We start from the raw sequence: 16,603 nt of genomic DNA, 5'->3' as shown, positions 1-16,603 counted from the left end.
TCTTCAGCTTTCATAACAAACTTTATTTTGTGGGAAGCGCTCTTTTATATACATCTTTGATAAGTTAAGTTCATCTGGCAGAGAAAGTTAGTGGATGGCAAAGCCGTTATACTTTGCATGATGCTAGTCATACAAAGTATAATGGATTTGCCATCCACTAAACAACTTGATATGATTGAAAGTGCTATTCAAAATATGTTTAGAAAAGCAAGAGGTTGGTTTGTGTGCTTTCCTTGTAAGCTCATAAGAAGAAGTCCTAAAAAAGAAGCAATTTTACAAGCAATGTGATCAAATATTAAACTGTTTAACATTATTAGCTGTCAAGTTGAACGCAGAATAATTTATTTTTTAATAATTTTTTAATCATTGAAAGGAAGTTGGTTAAATTAATTATTCGATTATATATTTGAATCATTAATTAGATTATTTAAATCATTAAATGGTATTTTATGTATTCTCATATCCTCACCAGTCTTAGTAAGAGGTTTTCTGATTCTTTCTACTCTTGCTTTTCCACTGCCAAAGATAACAAAAACATTGATACAAATTGGAATCTTAATAGTACTGTTATTTCTTGCCACTTTGATACAATAAGAAAATGAATGGTCATAAAATGATGGTGTTTCTATTTGTTGAGGTTTTTTTTGGTTATATAAAGATTTCAATAATTGTAGCAAGAAAGGTGTTTTGTTGATCTTTACTTTGTATTATGTTAAAGTATACCCGTAAAAATTTCCTCTCTTCCGATGATGTTGTTTGAAAATATTTATAATGCTTGCTGTAGCAGAGAAGGCCTATTACATATGATGATATTTTTTCATTTCTCTCTTTTTCCCACTTTCAAGCAAGTTTTTTTTTTTTTTTTGGATTCTCTGTAATATCTTTTTCTAATATTTATATTTATACACCATTTTAATAAGTAGTAAAGCGTAATGTCATCAGTAAAAAGATTAGCTTTAAGGCAGGTTGCTATTAACATCAATCCTATACAGCTTGAAAGATTCAGACATCTCCAGTTTACCCTTGTGTTTTTGTCATGTATAATTTTAGGGGTGAGTTAATTTTTTTTTAATGATTTATATATTTGTAATGATGCAACAAAAGACTTATTTTATAGTAGGGGTAATAACTCAAAAAATCTGAAAATCTAACATCACTGGTTTTCCCTGACACCCTTCATATACATGTGTATGTGTGTTTTGTGTGTGTGTGCGTGTGTGTGTGTGTGTGTGTGTGTGGGTGTGTGTGTGTGTTTGTGTGTGTGTTTGTGTGTGTGTGGGTAAAAATATATAGTTCATATGCAATGTATATTAGGTCCAAAAAAATTTCTTTATGATGTGGAGTGTTTTTCTCATTCTACTATATATCCTCGGTTATTGTTTTAAATTGAATGTTGTTCAATTTTTTTAAAATTTTTTAAAATTGAGTAAAAGCTAGCCTAAAACTTGAAAACACTTATAATTTACATGAATTTGTTCAAATTTTTCTTAAAATACAAGTTATGAATAATTTTGAAAAATTTAAGACAACATATTTCTTAGATTTAGTAATCAGCATTAACATTTAACTTGTTCTTAAACTATATTAACAACAATATACATACAAAACAACCAAAACCATATATAACAACCAAAAAACCATATATGTATTAGAGTAATAATAATTGAAGAGCATGTTTCGAAAGTCAATTTTTGCTGAAATTGAGTTTTGGTCACTTTTGGATTCTATAGTGTAAATGACACAAGTCTAACTAACATGGACAGATATAGAAAAAAGGCCAGAGATATTCATCTCTTAGAAAAATACTTGTTGTAGCTTGTAAGCGCAATAACAAAAGATGTAAAGCAGACAATCTTGGCAACCAGGATATTGTTGGTGAGCTCAGTTGCATTACGCTAGCCACTTTTTGTAGTTTAGAACTATTATTATTGTTAGCTATGAATTTCAACCTATACTATGAAATAAAAACACAAATAATTTTTTTTATACCAATTTTGACTTACCAAATTTTTATTTTCAGGTTCCTTCCAGAAGCTGTACAATGAAGAATTAAAAGTTAAACAGGATGCTTTTTTTCTGAAGTTTGTTAAATTAACTCAGGTAAAAAGACACAGGCCAAGGAATGAATGTTTTTATTTAAGAAAGGATTCAATAAACTACAGTATTGCTGACAGGAGTTATAAAACAGATCCAGTTTGTAAAAACACATTTCTTTCCATAGCATATGTTGGAATAAAAAGATAGCATAATCTTGTAAAATACTACTTTAAAAAGGGACATCTGAGACCTGAAAAATCTGGAGACTTTAAACAAACTAAAGGTGGTAAAGAAATCACCAATTCAATAGTGAGTTCTAGAAGTCAATATAAAGGATGTGTTTCATGCTATGGGAGAGGAAAAAGTATTAGAGTGTATCTTTTGCCTGAATTAAATGTTGTAAAATTATGGAGAAACTGGAAATATCATAGAAAAGAAGACAATATGGATATTTCATCAGTTTCTAAATTTAAAAAAGATTTTTTACACAAAGTTAAATGTTGGATTTGGAAACCTGAGAATAGATATCTGTTCTTTTTGTGAAGCACAAAAAAAGGTTGATAAAAAAAACATTTGATATGAAACTAAAAGTACAAGGGTTTGCTAAATATCATCTGCATAAGTTAAGAGCAAAAAAATTCTACTCTCTTATGAAAGAGAAAAATGAAAATGTCAAAAAGACAATAATTTTATTTATACCTGGTTGGAAACTCAGAGTTGTAGAGGATCTAATGAACTGTCTTCAGCTTTGGTTCACTATTTGTCTAAGTTAGAAAAAAATTTAGTTACAGAAAGAGGAATTAAATTGCAATTAGACTTACATTTATTTTCCGTTGCTTGTTCATTACAGAACAAAAACTTTGTTGTTTTGCATTGTTTGAAAAACCTTATGGAAACCAGTGTTATGTTTAAAGCTATCAAACATTTATTTCCAATCAGGGGTCACAGGTTTTTACCTCCTGATTGAGTTTTTGGACTTATAGAAAAAGTGGTGTGCAAAAAAGAAACCATTTTTTCTCCTCTGGAATATTATAGATTTTTTTCACAGCATTGAACAGTGCAAAAACTAGAAGAAGATTGGTTTCTTAAAGATAACCAAAAAAATGGCGAAACAGATTCTAAAAAAAAAAACACCATTTCCAATGAGAGATCAGAAAATTATGACTTACTCTCAAAAGAAAATTGAAAAGAAAAAAAAAAGTGCATATTCTGCAGAACCTGGGCATAAAATTTTATATGAATAATACATATTTTCAGACAGAACAAGAAGGTTACTGCAAAAAATTTTACCATTTAACTTTTATTTTTTTAAGACAAATATTGTGATATATAGATTCTCCAAACCTAAAACCTGCCATTTAGCTTGGTTTATGGCTAGTAAACATTTTATGGAAGTGTTATAACAGAAGCAGAAATAATTTTTTTAATTTTCTAAAGCAAATTAGATACAGATCTGTAGTTTTTATGAGAAATTCAAAAAGGGCAAATAAAATAAAAAAATTTTCTTTATATCAAGTGCATATTTTATTTTTGATTGTCAATATTCAAAATTTAAATGTTAAATTACATTTAACAAAAAGTAATTTTGCTATTTTTTCAATTTGTAATTTGTAACAAAACAGTTCCAAAAAGTTTTTGGTGTCATTTTTCACTTAACTACAACAGTTTTACTTCTGCATTGTAGACAATTTACTTTAACCCTTAAATGCATAGTGTTGCAGAAATTCAACACGCTTATTTAACACAAATACAACAAACTTATTTAACACAAATACAACACTTTTAAAATTAGTTTATAAGCAATGCATAGTGTGGCTGTATTGACATATAGTTATACTAAAATGTGTGTATACTCATGTTACCAACATTTTTAAAACCACTGCGCAAGAGAGGTTTTAGTTAATTGCATCACATTTTGCTGAGTTTACTATTTTATTTGATCTTCTTGTGACTTTTCTAAATGCAAAGAGTGTGTGCAAACTTTATGTGAGAAATGTGGGGTGCATCTGTGCTGCAATAAGAAAATCAATTGTTTTAAAAATTACTATACCTCTCAATAAAATTAGATTTTGATGCATAATATTGCAGTATGCAAACATGTTTTTTTTTTTTTAAAAATTGTTATAACTTAAAAAATTTTTTTTTTAATTTTTCTAAATGAATAGACATCAAAATACATGTATATGATTTTCTCTGATATTTTTTTAAAAAAGTCATGCATTTAAGAGTTAAAAAATCAAAACAAAGTTCAAAATTTGTCAATATTCTTCAGCTCACATTCTTATGAACACGCAGTGGCTCTGTTAATCATTTTTAAATTCTCATTGTGTTTATTAGTTAATCAATTCAAAACAATGATAATTGTAAAATTTGATAAACACCAAAACTTACTTATCTTCTCTTAATGTTTTAAATATTTTCTCAACTTATAATACTGTAGTCTTTTTGTTTTGGAGTCTTTTTGTACTGGAGCATTTTTATTTTCATAAACAAGATATTTTTTAACTTTTACATGAAGATTAAACTGAAGTTTTTATTATTGCAAATTAATCAATCACTTCCATTAAATTTTTATTACAATAGCATCTCTCCTTCCGCAAATTTTGGAAGTAAAAAAAAAAAAAGTAAGGAGCCTTTGCACTTCTGGAGGCAGGTGTCCTTTGTGTATCTACACTTCAGAATAACATATTTACACTTTATCACAGCAAGATGTTAAGCTTTATGAATGACAAGTAGAAAAAAATGTTTAAAATAACAAAGTTATTTTTAGCTATTTGCTTGGGCTCAAGGTTTTTTAAACTCTTGAATTGAAATCACTTTCCAAACACTTTGCTTATTTTTAGAAAATCTTAGTTCTTCAGGGCAGTTACATTAAACAGGAACAGTTATATTTTAAAGAAATTTCAATATTTACCCCAAACTATTTCCAAAGTACAAAATAAAATGTAAAAAGTGTCACTACATTTAGAAGAATTGAAAGAAATGCTCTACACTTCTTTAATATGGCTTTTGGTAGTTTGAATACTCTAATGTACATTCAAATGGACTATATGTTCAAGTATTTTCTTTTTAAGCACGAGTCAGTCACTTATGGCCAAACCAAGATTTTTATAAGATCAGTTACATTGAGCAAATAATTCGTTTTGGTTACATTGCATGGTGGGATTGGTATTTGATGCCTGTTAGTTTTTTATATTTATTTAATTCTGTACATTCATTAACTATATTAAGTTTATGTTGCTATGAAGCTGGTGTAAAACTGACTCCATCAATTTATTGATGTCAGTATGATGCTTTATCTTAAATTTTTTCTTTCAGTCAATTAACACTCATACCTTATACACTGTAAAAGATACAAACACAACAACTATAGTTGAAATGAAGACAGAAGGCGGTCCACTGAGCTTTGAGCGAGCTGTCAGTTTTGATGATTTTGGTATGCTTGTGGGTTACATTGAAGTTGACCAGAAGTATAAAAATAGGAGAAGGTAGCTAAGCAATTTGTTACATATGTAAGCAATATAAATAACCAGATCATTTTTTGTAATCCTTTAAATGAATCCATCCGATTTTAACATTAAATTTACCTTCCATCCTCCCAGAAACCTAACACTAAGCCAGGTTATTTTAAAATTGACTGATTTTTATCTAATTGATACTACGGGAGTAATTATTGTCTAGTCGATTCTCACTGAGAGAGTATTTTTTACTTAAGCACATCATGGGCTTATAAAATATTTGAAAATAGTCAGTTAAAGAGAAATTAGTATATAAAGTTGTAACAAGGATCTTTAAAGTTAAGAAAATGTAATTTATCTACAGTAATACAATTTTGTATTGGTGTACAGTTTGTACTTAAAAATTTTAGTTTCCAAGCATATGAAGGATTTTTCAACTATATGTATCAAAGACAAGTCAAGGTGAACATGGATCCTTGGGCAGACCCTGAGCCTATAGCTAACAAGGTTGAGAATCGTGTTGAATATGTACCAGCACCATATTATTGTGTGGATGGCTGTGGAGGAAATGTTGTTGATCCAGCAGATATAAATGTTTTTGAAAATGGCGTATGTATGCTTCAAAATCTCTGCAGGTAAACTCCTTTTTTTTTTTCTTTTTTTTTTTTTCTTGGTGTGATAAAAAGAAAATTTTTTTAAAAAATAAATATTATCAAACAAAAATAATTAATATATAAATTTGGTTTGTTACTAAATTGTATTCTTGTCTTATTTAGCTGTAATACCAATAAGGATGGCCTTAGTATGTGGTCTGGTCTAAACTGCCAGTTTCCTGTTTGTAATGCTGGATGCAAACAAGGCATATGTTTAGCGTGAGTTTAGTATCAATAAAAATTTACTTTAAGTTTATCAATAGGAAGCCTAAGAAAATTCAAACTTCAGAGAAAGCAAAATTTTTTTAAGTAAACGGTTTTTAGATTGCAATTAAAACTGAAAAAAAAGTATGCTGAATAAATTCTTAAAACAGCAGCACTGGATATGGCAAAGAACATGTGGCTTGTGAGCTCCTGTTAGCTGACTACTGTTATAGAATGAGAAGCAAAATGATTGTGCAAAAAAGGCTCAACTCTCTTTGATAATTTTATTTTGATCTTTTTTTGTTTTAGACCTGATGATTGTGCTTGTTTAATGGGATGGGTAGGTCCAGATTGTTCAATAGCTGAATGTTCAAGGTAAGACTTATAGTTCAGTTGTAGCACATGTTTTTAAAAAAGTTTTTTGTTAAATTGGTTTTTTTTCTTCAGTGTTTAATACTTGATTGCTCCATGTCAGAATACATGAAAACTCTTAAATAAGCTGTTGACTCTAACTTGCATTAGCTGATTTAATTTTAATATGGAGCTTAAATACTGATCTGTTTGAATTCACAAAGGAGTTATTAAAAGAATGTTCCAGAAATCAGAAAATAATTTTTAATTAATATTAGTTGTTTTGATTACAGTTTTACATTTTTACATTCTTTTTTTTTTGACATAAGCATTCTTTTTGTGAATTTTTTGAAAATTTAACTTTTGTGTCACCAGTGAAGTGTCACCCTTCCCAAGAGTACAGTTCATGATGTGAATTGTGGAAAGGATACCATTCAGTAAAAGCTGTTATAAAACAATGTATGTTGACAAAACTGTAAAATGCTAGAATCATCCCATATCCACCTTAACCTACAGTTCAAATAGTCAATTGGGAGATCATAACCTTGTGAAAATGGTTCCCAGAAGGAATTTTTTCTGTGACTGAGCACAATACATGTGTTTGTTTAGCAACTGACAACTTGTGATGTAGGGCTGTGTTTGGATTGTTTTGCAGCCTATCATATAATTCTAGGCATTAACAAGTCTTATCATACAGTCTACATAGCTTCTGTACAATGAATATAATACATTTACAGAAAATAGTTTGTTAAGAATTTCTTTCTTTTGTTGCATTTTTCTCAACAGCTCTTAGTTTTAGTCAGCGTTTTAAGTTTTGTTATAAAAATCAAGTATAATAAATTAAATTTGAAAATATTTTCTTACATGTTTTTACTTCTTTTTAAAGCTGTTCTTCTGGAGGAACATGTATTTCTCCTGAAACCTGTGAATGTAAACCTAATCATTTTGGTTCATCTTGTGAGAAAAAATGCACCTGTGTGCATGGAAAATGTCACGACGGTGTGTTTTTTATATTTTCAGTTTATTTGTTCTCACCTGATAATTAGTATGTTTTGACTATAATTTTTAAAATTAAGTCTGAAAATTAATATCATAAACTATTTTGTTTAATTCTCAATTTAAATTTCCAGGTTTTTCCTTTCAACCAAGTTTTTTTAGTTTAAGGGACTCAAAGCTTTGTTTATAACAAGTATTTAAAACAATACAAGGTGCAATGATGATGCACATTTGGATTGGTGATTTGTAAATTTATTGCATAGTATTTCTTAACCTGGGTTTATATACTTTGCACATATTTCCTACATATTTCGATGCGTTTGCTACTATTACACCCATACTGTAAAATGATCTAAAACTATGGGTTTCATAGGTTTAGCAATTATGAACTATAAAATCCATAAAAAAACAAAGTTTTATTTGAAGTTTGGTATGTTTTGATATACAAAGACTATATAATGCGGTCTTTAGGTGACCAAACAACTGTATATGTAATATACATGTATTATTATAGCAAACATTACTTACTATACCTTTGTGGGCATTCAATATAGGGCATTAAAAGTGCTATATAAAAAAGTTGAAAATGAAACTGTATTAAAAGTGCTAGATAAAAAATTTTCATGGAAGGTTTTTTAAAAGTTGTCTAGAGATCTATCACCATTTATGCCATATTTTTAAAAGTAAATTTGGGTAAGGGGAAATGTTAATTTTATTTATAAAAAAAAAAAAAATTTTAGCAAGCAGAATTTCTTTTGAGTTACGTTATTTATAATTTATTTGTTGATGTTTATATGATTCTATTTTAATGACATTTGATTCCTGTTAATGGATTTAAATATTAACTTATTTTCTCTTTGCAAGGTTTAACTGGTGATGGATTATGTAAAGTGTGTGATTCTGGTTATACGGGAGCAAATTGTGATATCTCACTAGTTGCATTGTGTCTGCCTCTCATTCTTGGGTTCATTTCATTTGGAGTAGGAATTTTTTTTCTCGGTCGATTCCTGATTAAAAGGTAGAGTTTTAATTATTTTAACTTTTTCAAACTTTTTTTCATTAAAGTTTTTTTACATTTTAGGTTTATCCAAATTCAATTATTTTGAAATTTTTTTTTTTTTAGAGTGAAGCTTAAAGCCGCATTGTATAACAATGATTGGATAATAAAATGGTCAGACATAAAACAACATGGTGAAGCTACTGGGAGAAGCAGTATGCTCTTGTCAGCTCTTTCAATGGATAAAAGTAGCTCAAGGTGAAATTATTTTTTGAATGTTTTGTTTTTCTTTTAAAAAAGTAAGATTAATGTAATATTTAAAACTCATTAACAGAACAGCTGGTGTGTTTTTCCCAGTTTTTGGTTGAATTTTTGTAAATTTACTAAAAAATAAGCTTACATGTTTTAATGTACAAAGGTGTCTATAAGTTCAAGACTTATTAAGGAAGTCAAATTTGCCACAATTTTAACATGTAAACTTATGTAAAATATGAAAATGTAATTTATATTACAGAGCTTCGTTTGTTACTTTTATTGTGGAAAGCATAAAGTTTTTATTAGAAAATTCAAAATAAAAACAGAAATACTGAGTATTTAGAGCAAGCAAGATAGTAAAAAACTTGTGGAAAGCTGGAGAAAAGCCTAGATTGTCCATTTTGCTAGTAACTATTTGGGTTAAGCTAACTTTTACAAAGCTCTCAAAACTTAGAAAATGGTGGATCTAGTTTGTGGAAAGCAATAAGCATGAAGAGATCTGTCAGAAGCAAGAAACTGAGGAACTCAGTTGACTGTAAGCTGCAATTAAATCCTAACAGAGTTATTTCATGACTTGCTTAAGACCCTAAGGTATCCAGATGAACAATGCAATAACTGATTTATGAAAATTTTGTAATGAAAAGTTTAGTGAAGAGATGAAGAAAACTGATAAGTGCTAAAATCAGAGCGGTGACAAGCTAAGCACTTGCATGCTTCATGTATATTAAGTCTAGCTTAAACTTTAACATTAGAAATGACTTAGTCCTGCTAAAAGTAATAAAATCAAATATATGTTTATTGAAGTTAATAAATTTTAAAAGATGCAACCAAATAGCTGGTTGTTTATATTCAATCATCAATATGAACATCTACATTTGTTGATCACTAACTAAATCCTCTTCTTGAGAAAATTAGTTTAGATAAAAAAAAATTTTTGCTAATGGGAGATTTCAACTTTGACTTGCTCAAATAAAATGCATCCAATAAGGTTTCACATTTTTATAAGCAATTGCTTTAAATTCTCTTTTTCCTTTTATTATACAGCCTACAAACATAACCACTAATTCTAATATCAGGCAACCTTACTGCTTTAATATCTGATCATTTTGCTCAATGTCACATGCCAAAATGCAAACTTCACCTGAGCCTACTGTTAGGAGGTGCTTTAAAAACTTTAAGAAAGCTGAATTAGTTCAAGATATTTCAAATGTTGATTGGGATCAGATTAACATAATACTACTTAGTGGTCTACATAGAATTTAGGGCACAAGTTTAGTTCTTACTAAACTTGCGCCCTAAATTCTATGTAGACCACTAAGTATTATTTTAAAATAGTTTGTTTTGTAAAGGAATATTTTCTGATGTCTTCAAGGTTATGCATAATAATTTAACGACTTCCCAAACCAAAATCAATCCTTGTGTAAACACCAGTTTGGCATTTGTAAAAAGCATTCTATAGCTCACACTCTTATTGAAATTACAGAAAGTATAAAAGCTGGTCTTGATGGAAACTATGCTAGTGAGATTTTTATCAGTTTTTATATAGATCATGATATTCTCCTATTAAAGCTTAACTATTATGGTGCATATGGCATACCATTGTAGTGGTTTAAATTACATGATTGGAGAGAATCATTAACAGTTTGTAACTTTAGATGGCACCTGCTCAGGTGTTATAAGAACTTATATTGGAATCCCTCAGGGATCTATATTAGGTCCTTTTCTCTTTATTATCTCTACCAATAATCTTAATCTTCCTATCAAGCATTCAAAAACCTATTATTTTACTAATCTTCAATTAATAAAAAACTCTCTCAAAAAACTAAATAAATATTTTAACTAGGATAAGGCCAGTCTTGTTCAATGGCTTTGAGCAAATAAAATGTAATTGATTCCTAAAAAAACAGAAATATTAATATTTAAGACGCAGCATACTAACTCTTTTAAAAAAACTAACAAGAATTTTCCAAAATACTTGAACTTTAGAATAAGTAAACAAAAACTTTTTTCTTTGTCTAGTAAAATAACGTATTTTAGTGTTGTGATGTTAAACTTTCATTCAAGTCACAAATAAATAACCTTACTCTTATATTAAGCCATTCTAAGGGCATGTTGTAAAACGTTTGAGATTACGTCAACTTTGAAACGTTATTATATGTTTATGAATTAACTTTTGGGTCAAATTTACTGTATGTATGTCAATTTTGGGGACAACCTAAAACTGTCAGTCTTTCTAAAATGATTTCACTTCTAAATAGAGCTATAGAAATAATTCATTTCTCCCTAAGAAATTTCCCCAATGACATCTCATATTTTACATTCAAAATTATTTTTTTCTATTACTTAATCCAGTTTTTAAATTTGTTGGGATCAACAACACGGTCTCCTTCCTATCGTATTTCATAGCTGTATTTTTGTAATATTCTTATTAACACACAATATATTGATATTGATTGATTGATATTGATTGACTTCATGAATAATCATGATATCTCTATTGTCTATTCTGATGAGAAGACATTCATAATTCAGCCTAGTAGTATAATCACAAGTTCAAACAGGTACAATGACAGGTTCATTGTTATAAACAGAGAACACACTCCAGCTGAAATCAGAACCATTTCCAAGGGACAGCAACCTATAGACATGTTTTGTGTTAAAATTTACTTAGTTTCAGAACACCGCTGGCTTTTTTGCCAGAAATGATGACAGTAGATCAAGCAGAAGGGCAACTTGATACCCTGGGCTAAAGAAAATTTACCTGAGCTTTTTAACAGGACTTAGCACCAGCATACATAGCTTACAAAATTATAGATTTTTTAAAAAAGTGAAATTTCTTATCTTTGGACTTCAGAAATGTGGCCCCCAGCATCACCAGATCTAAATCCTTTGGATTTAGATCTGTTGTGAGGCAGTATGCAGTCAAGTTAATGCTGTTTGTTAAAGCCTGTTGAGGTTTTTGTTGAATATTAATTCAGCTGAAAAATAGATCTTGATTTGGTTTAAACTGTTCTAAACTTTTAGTGTCATAATTTTGTGCATTTTTGACAAGTTTTTTATATGTCTTTGCCTACAAGACAATTAATCCTGAATATTACAAAATGGCCCTTTCATTCTAGAAAGAAAATTAATATTGCATCTTGGCAAGGTATTGATGTACATTATCAGGTTTGCAATTTTATTTATGTAACTTAAGTAATTTTGAAAAGATTTTGTCAGTTAAGCTGGTTGTTCCTTTTATGTTAATTTATGTTAATTTGTTTAATTATGTTAATTTGTTTAATTTAGAAAATTGATAAAGATACAGTTACCATAACAGACACAATTCGGTTGGAAGTAAAACAGATGCGTGATATTTCACATATAAATATTGCAAATTTTTTGGGCTGTGTTATTGAAGCACCTAATATTTCTATTTTAATGGAATTTCAACCTAAGGGAAGTCTTGATGATATCTTAAGCAATGAAGACATCAAAGTCCCTTGGAATTTTCGATATGCATTTATTAAGGTTTTTTCTAATCTTGTATAAAAGATATTTCTGTTAACATTTTAGTACGATATTTACGTACGCTAATTTTAACAATTTAGTAATGTTATAAATGATTAGGAGACTATGTTTAGGGTATCTTAAAAGGTCTGCAGCATTTGCACAATAGTGAAATCAAAAGTCATGGTCGATTAAAGTCTAGCAATATTCTTGTAGATAACAGATGGACTGTAAAGTTATCTGGTATAAGTTCTATTAGTTACTTTTAGTAAAAAATTTTTTTTTGTAAAATAATACTTCTGACATACTTATCAATGTTCATTTCAATTTTTGTACTAAATGTATTTAAATCAGTATTTTGATTTTAATTTCATCCAGGTTTTGGTCTTCATTCTTTTAAATCAAACCAGAAAGGAGTTGGTGTTTTCAAGCCACTTGAGAATAACAGTGGTGTTGACCCTTCTACTGCCAACTATTTGTAACTTGATAATATTTTTTTAATTATGACTAATTTTTGGTTGTACTAACAAATAGTTTAAACAAACTAAACTTTAACTAAAATGCAGTATTACAGAGTTATGCAATAAAAATGTTTACAAATCAGGTGTAAAGATTTAGAAATAAAGGTACAGTAGTTGGAGTTACTGTATTACAAACCAAATGATCATTTGGTATGAGAGCTTTTTAAATTGAGACTTCTACATCTCACAATCATGCTAATTAGTTTAACTTAGTTTGATTAGCTTTAGTCCTTATTCCTTGAAACATTTTCATCATAGTAAATTTTATATAAACATAAAAAAAAGCCATTTTTAATGAGCAAATTAAAGAAAAATAGTAGACTTACTAAGTTTATAACATTAAAAAAAAACTGTCAGTTATCAGTTAAAAATAGTATACATTTAGAGTATCTGCAATGTGGCTAATAATTGTTGCTATAATTTTTTAGTCATTGAATTCAATTTTTAATTTAACTAGTTCACTGCTATGGACCCCACCTGAAATTTTAAAGACTGGTGTGTATCACTTGAATCATGTTGGACGTGGAACTGTTGAAGGCGATATATACAGGTTTATTAGAATAAAAATTAAATATACTTGCTGTTTGCTCTCTCAAAACTAAACATGTGAAGATAATTTAAATGAGTTGATTAACTTTACATACATAGTTTTTTTTAGTGTGGGCATGGTTTTGTCAGAAATATGTACACGTGATTTTCCCTTTGCTGAAGTAGAGTTAGAAAAAGTGGATATTTTAAAGTTGATTTGTGGACAAAAAGAAGATGCTATTTTAAAGGTGTCTTTAATGCTTTTTTTTTTGTTGTTATAAAATCTTACAAAAGAAATATTAAAAAGAGAAATCTTTGTTTATCATATACATAAACTAAAAGATCAAATTTAATATATGAAAAAGCGAAAATATTGAAAAGCTGTTGTTGTAACATCAAAGGACCTGAATTGAAAGATAAAATATTTTGATTTTGTGTTAAAAGAAACTGTATTTGCAAATTTTTATAAGATATCTGAGTGTTTTTAATTTTTAGTATTGTTGGTCATTATCTTAAAATAAGTAATCTCAGTTGATGTCTTTTGAAGCACAAATGAAGTAGATTTTTATTATGTGATCTCTAAATGCATGTTCTTATATAAAACCGTGCCATCTTTCTTGGTTTAACGTTTATGCTACTAATCTGCCTACAATTTGGCAGAAATCAGTTTGATTCGTGGTCAAAAAATAAAAAAAAAAAAAAATTTAACCTTTTTCTTTTAACATTTCTTTAGGTTTGGAATGAATATATCTCAAAGTTGAATTTGGAAGCTGGAGGGTGGATACGACCTTGTATCAAAGACAATCAATGGCCTGCAAAGTACGAAAAGCGTAAAGCTTTAAAAAAAGTAAGGGGTAGTTCGCAAGTTTTTGAAAATTATTTAATTGTAACTAATACAAATCTAATTTTTATTGGATTTGTACTTGTTATAATTAAATAATTTTTTAATTTGAAATAAATGCACACTGTGCTCTATGATTTTTCAGCTCATGGATGCTTGTTGGCATGAGGATCCTACTCTTCGACCTTCTCTAAAAGAATGCATTAATCAAATCGATCGTATAGAGCCGCAGAAAGGTGAATTAATGGATCATCTTGTTACAATGCTGGAAAAGTATTCAAGCAATCTAGAGATTATGGTAAATAAACGAACCAAACAACTTGCTGCAGAGAAGCAAAAAACCGAAGATTTAGTGTCACGTAAGTTTTTTATCACTTTTTGTATGATTTTGTACTGAGATTTATTTCCTTGTAATTGATTGCTACTTTGAACTTATTGTTGCTGAATTAACCTTTATGTTATCTTACTACTATATGTTAAAAGACTATTAAAAAAATACGAACTAGATTTATGAATTAGGTTTGCTGCCAAAATCTGTTGCTGAAGATTTAAAACAAGGAAAGCGCGTTGAACCTGAGACCTTTGACTTCGTGACCATTTTTTTCAGGTAATTGAGTTTAATAGATTGATACAAATCTACAATCAGTTTAGAAAAACAATAAGTACACTTTTTATGATTTTTTTATAACTGGAACAATTACTATTTATATAAATATTCATAAGTTGAACGTTTCTGTGTTAGCGACATTGTTGGTTTCACTTCAATAGCAAAGAGAAGTACTCCATTAGAGGTTGTTGCGCTTCTTAACGACATGTACACTTGCTTTGATTCTATTGCCGCAAACTATGATGTCTATAAAGTTGAAACAATTGGCGATGCATGTAAGTCTTGCTACTTTTTGCTGTATTTTTTACAGCCAATACGTAGTTTAACCTTTGCTATTTTATTTAGACATGATTGTTTCCGGACTTCCAACTCGAAATGGGGATTTGCATGCAGGGGAAATCTGTACTACTGCGCTCGACCTAATATATGCGGTTAGTAATTTCAAAATAGCCCATTTGCCTGATACTGGTTTGCATTTGCGTGCTGGTATACATACTGGAATGGTTGTATCAGGGGTTGTAGGCTTAAAAATGCCTAGATATTGCTTATTCGGCGATACTGTCAGTTCAGCTTCCAAGATGGAGTCAAGTGGAAGTCGTAAGTATAATCTCCATTTTCTCGTGTCTTTTGAATATAGGTAACCATGTGACACTTATCTTAGTTATGAGTATTATGTTAAAGTTTTGTTTATTCGTCGGGTTGAAATTTTTCAAGTGTGCTTTCGGCTTAGAAGTATGACATTTATAGTTAAAGATGACTTTTACTTTTAAGATTTTCTATTTAAGAGTAAAAAGAGACCACAATATGCGCTACAATCTGGAAAAGCAAAAAAATGCCCCAATATAAGTCCAGAGAATTTGCTTTTTGAATATTGTTGAAATAATTATTTACCTCTCAATTACCAAACTTTGTTTAAACAATTTTGTTTATTTCCATATTTTTATTCTTAGCTATGCGTATCCAAGTAAGTGACAACACGTATCAAATCTTACAAAAGTTGGGCGGCTATAAATGTGAATTCAGACACGAATATGAATTAAAGGGGAAAGGGATGATAAAAACATATTGGCTCAATGGCAAAGATGGATATAACAAAGTTATGCCTGATTGGACTCAATTTCAAGAGGCTGCACCAGCCCACTAATCGTTTAAATTCTGAAAATATTGTAGCGTTCTTTAATTCGTTGTAAATAATTTTCTATTGAAAATACTTAGTCAATTATTGTTTATTTATTAATGAAACCCGCTATTTATTTTCAAATTTCTTTTAAGAAATCCAAAAATTTGCTACGGAAAAAAAAAAACAGTTTAAAAGTTATGTAATTTTACGAAGCTCACGCAAACACTTTTACGAAATTAAAATTTTGATATCAACAGCAAAAAATGATCAGCGAAGAATCTTCTTGATGTGAATCCTCTAAAAGCTCTTATTGATATAGGTTTTGATATAAATTTTACTTAGGTCAAACTCAAATGCCGTTTTCGAAAAAAATTACATATATAGAGATGTCCAATTCTCTCCACTCTGTCCCAATCATAGAAATAAGACTTTTTTTATACTCTCGAAGAAATGACAATCAACAAATCAGAAGGTGGTTTATGTAAACCTCCGTTCATAAAAATGATAAAACGCTGCTTCGTCAGTTTAGTACTAAAATACTACGAA

General features: G+C 29.1%; 1 protein-coding gene across 3 annotated transcripts in view; it reads left to right on the top strand.

Annotated features, from left to right (window-relative positions):
* Positions 1–16,156, top strand: part of LOC145191546 (speract receptor-like) — a 29,958-nt gene extending 13,802 nt beyond the window's left edge. For 2 of the 3 annotated variants that reach the window (XM_090065823.1, XM_090065824.1), the window contains exons 14-33: positions 5,112–5,218; positions 5,356–5,525; positions 5,906–6,130; positions 6,272–6,367; positions 6,662–6,727; positions 7,590–7,702; positions 8,564–8,717; positions 8,823–8,954; positions 12,071–12,119; positions 12,240–12,461; positions 12,575–12,683; positions 12,819–12,918; positions 13,419–13,511; positions 13,620–13,737; positions 14,223–14,336; positions 14,476–14,689; positions 14,850–14,937; positions 15,073–15,212; positions 15,283–15,534; positions 15,888–16,156. In XM_090065823.1, coding sequence (XP_089921949.1) covers positions 5,112–5,218; positions 5,356–5,525; positions 5,906–6,130; positions 6,272–6,367; positions 6,662–6,727; positions 7,590–7,702; positions 8,564–8,717; positions 8,823–8,954; positions 12,071–12,119; positions 12,240–12,461; positions 12,575–12,683; positions 12,819–12,918; positions 13,419–13,511; positions 13,620–13,737; positions 14,223–14,336; positions 14,476–14,689; positions 14,850–14,937; positions 15,073–15,212; positions 15,283–15,534; positions 15,888–16,081 — 2,756 coding nt within the window. In that variant the 3' untranslated portion in view covers positions 16,082–16,156. Of the gene's footprint in view, positions 1–840; positions 1,053–5,111; positions 5,219–5,355; positions 5,526–5,905; positions 6,131–6,271; positions 6,368–6,661; positions 6,728–7,589; positions 7,703–8,563; positions 8,718–8,822; positions 8,955–12,070; positions 12,120–12,239; positions 12,462–12,574; positions 12,684–12,818; positions 12,919–13,418; positions 13,512–13,619; positions 13,738–14,222; positions 14,337–14,475; positions 14,690–14,849; positions 14,938–15,072; positions 15,213–15,282; positions 15,535–15,887 lie in introns of those variants that run through there. The other variant, XM_090065825.1, reaches the window with a different exon arrangement.
* Positions 16,157–16,603: the final 447 nt, after the last annotated feature.

Source organism: Hydra viridissima, unplaced genomic scaffold, assembly GCF_058129835.1.
Source record: "Hydra viridissima isolate aposymbiotic clone 2 unplaced genomic scaffold, HvirCarnegie_v1 scaffold_11, whole genome shotgun sequence".
NCBI lineage: Eukaryota > Metazoa > Cnidaria > Hydrozoa > Anthoathecata > Hydridae > Hydra > Hydra viridissima.
The sequence above is the reverse complement of the archived record's forward strand: the minus strand, read 5'-3'. Positions and strand labels throughout refer to the sequence as shown.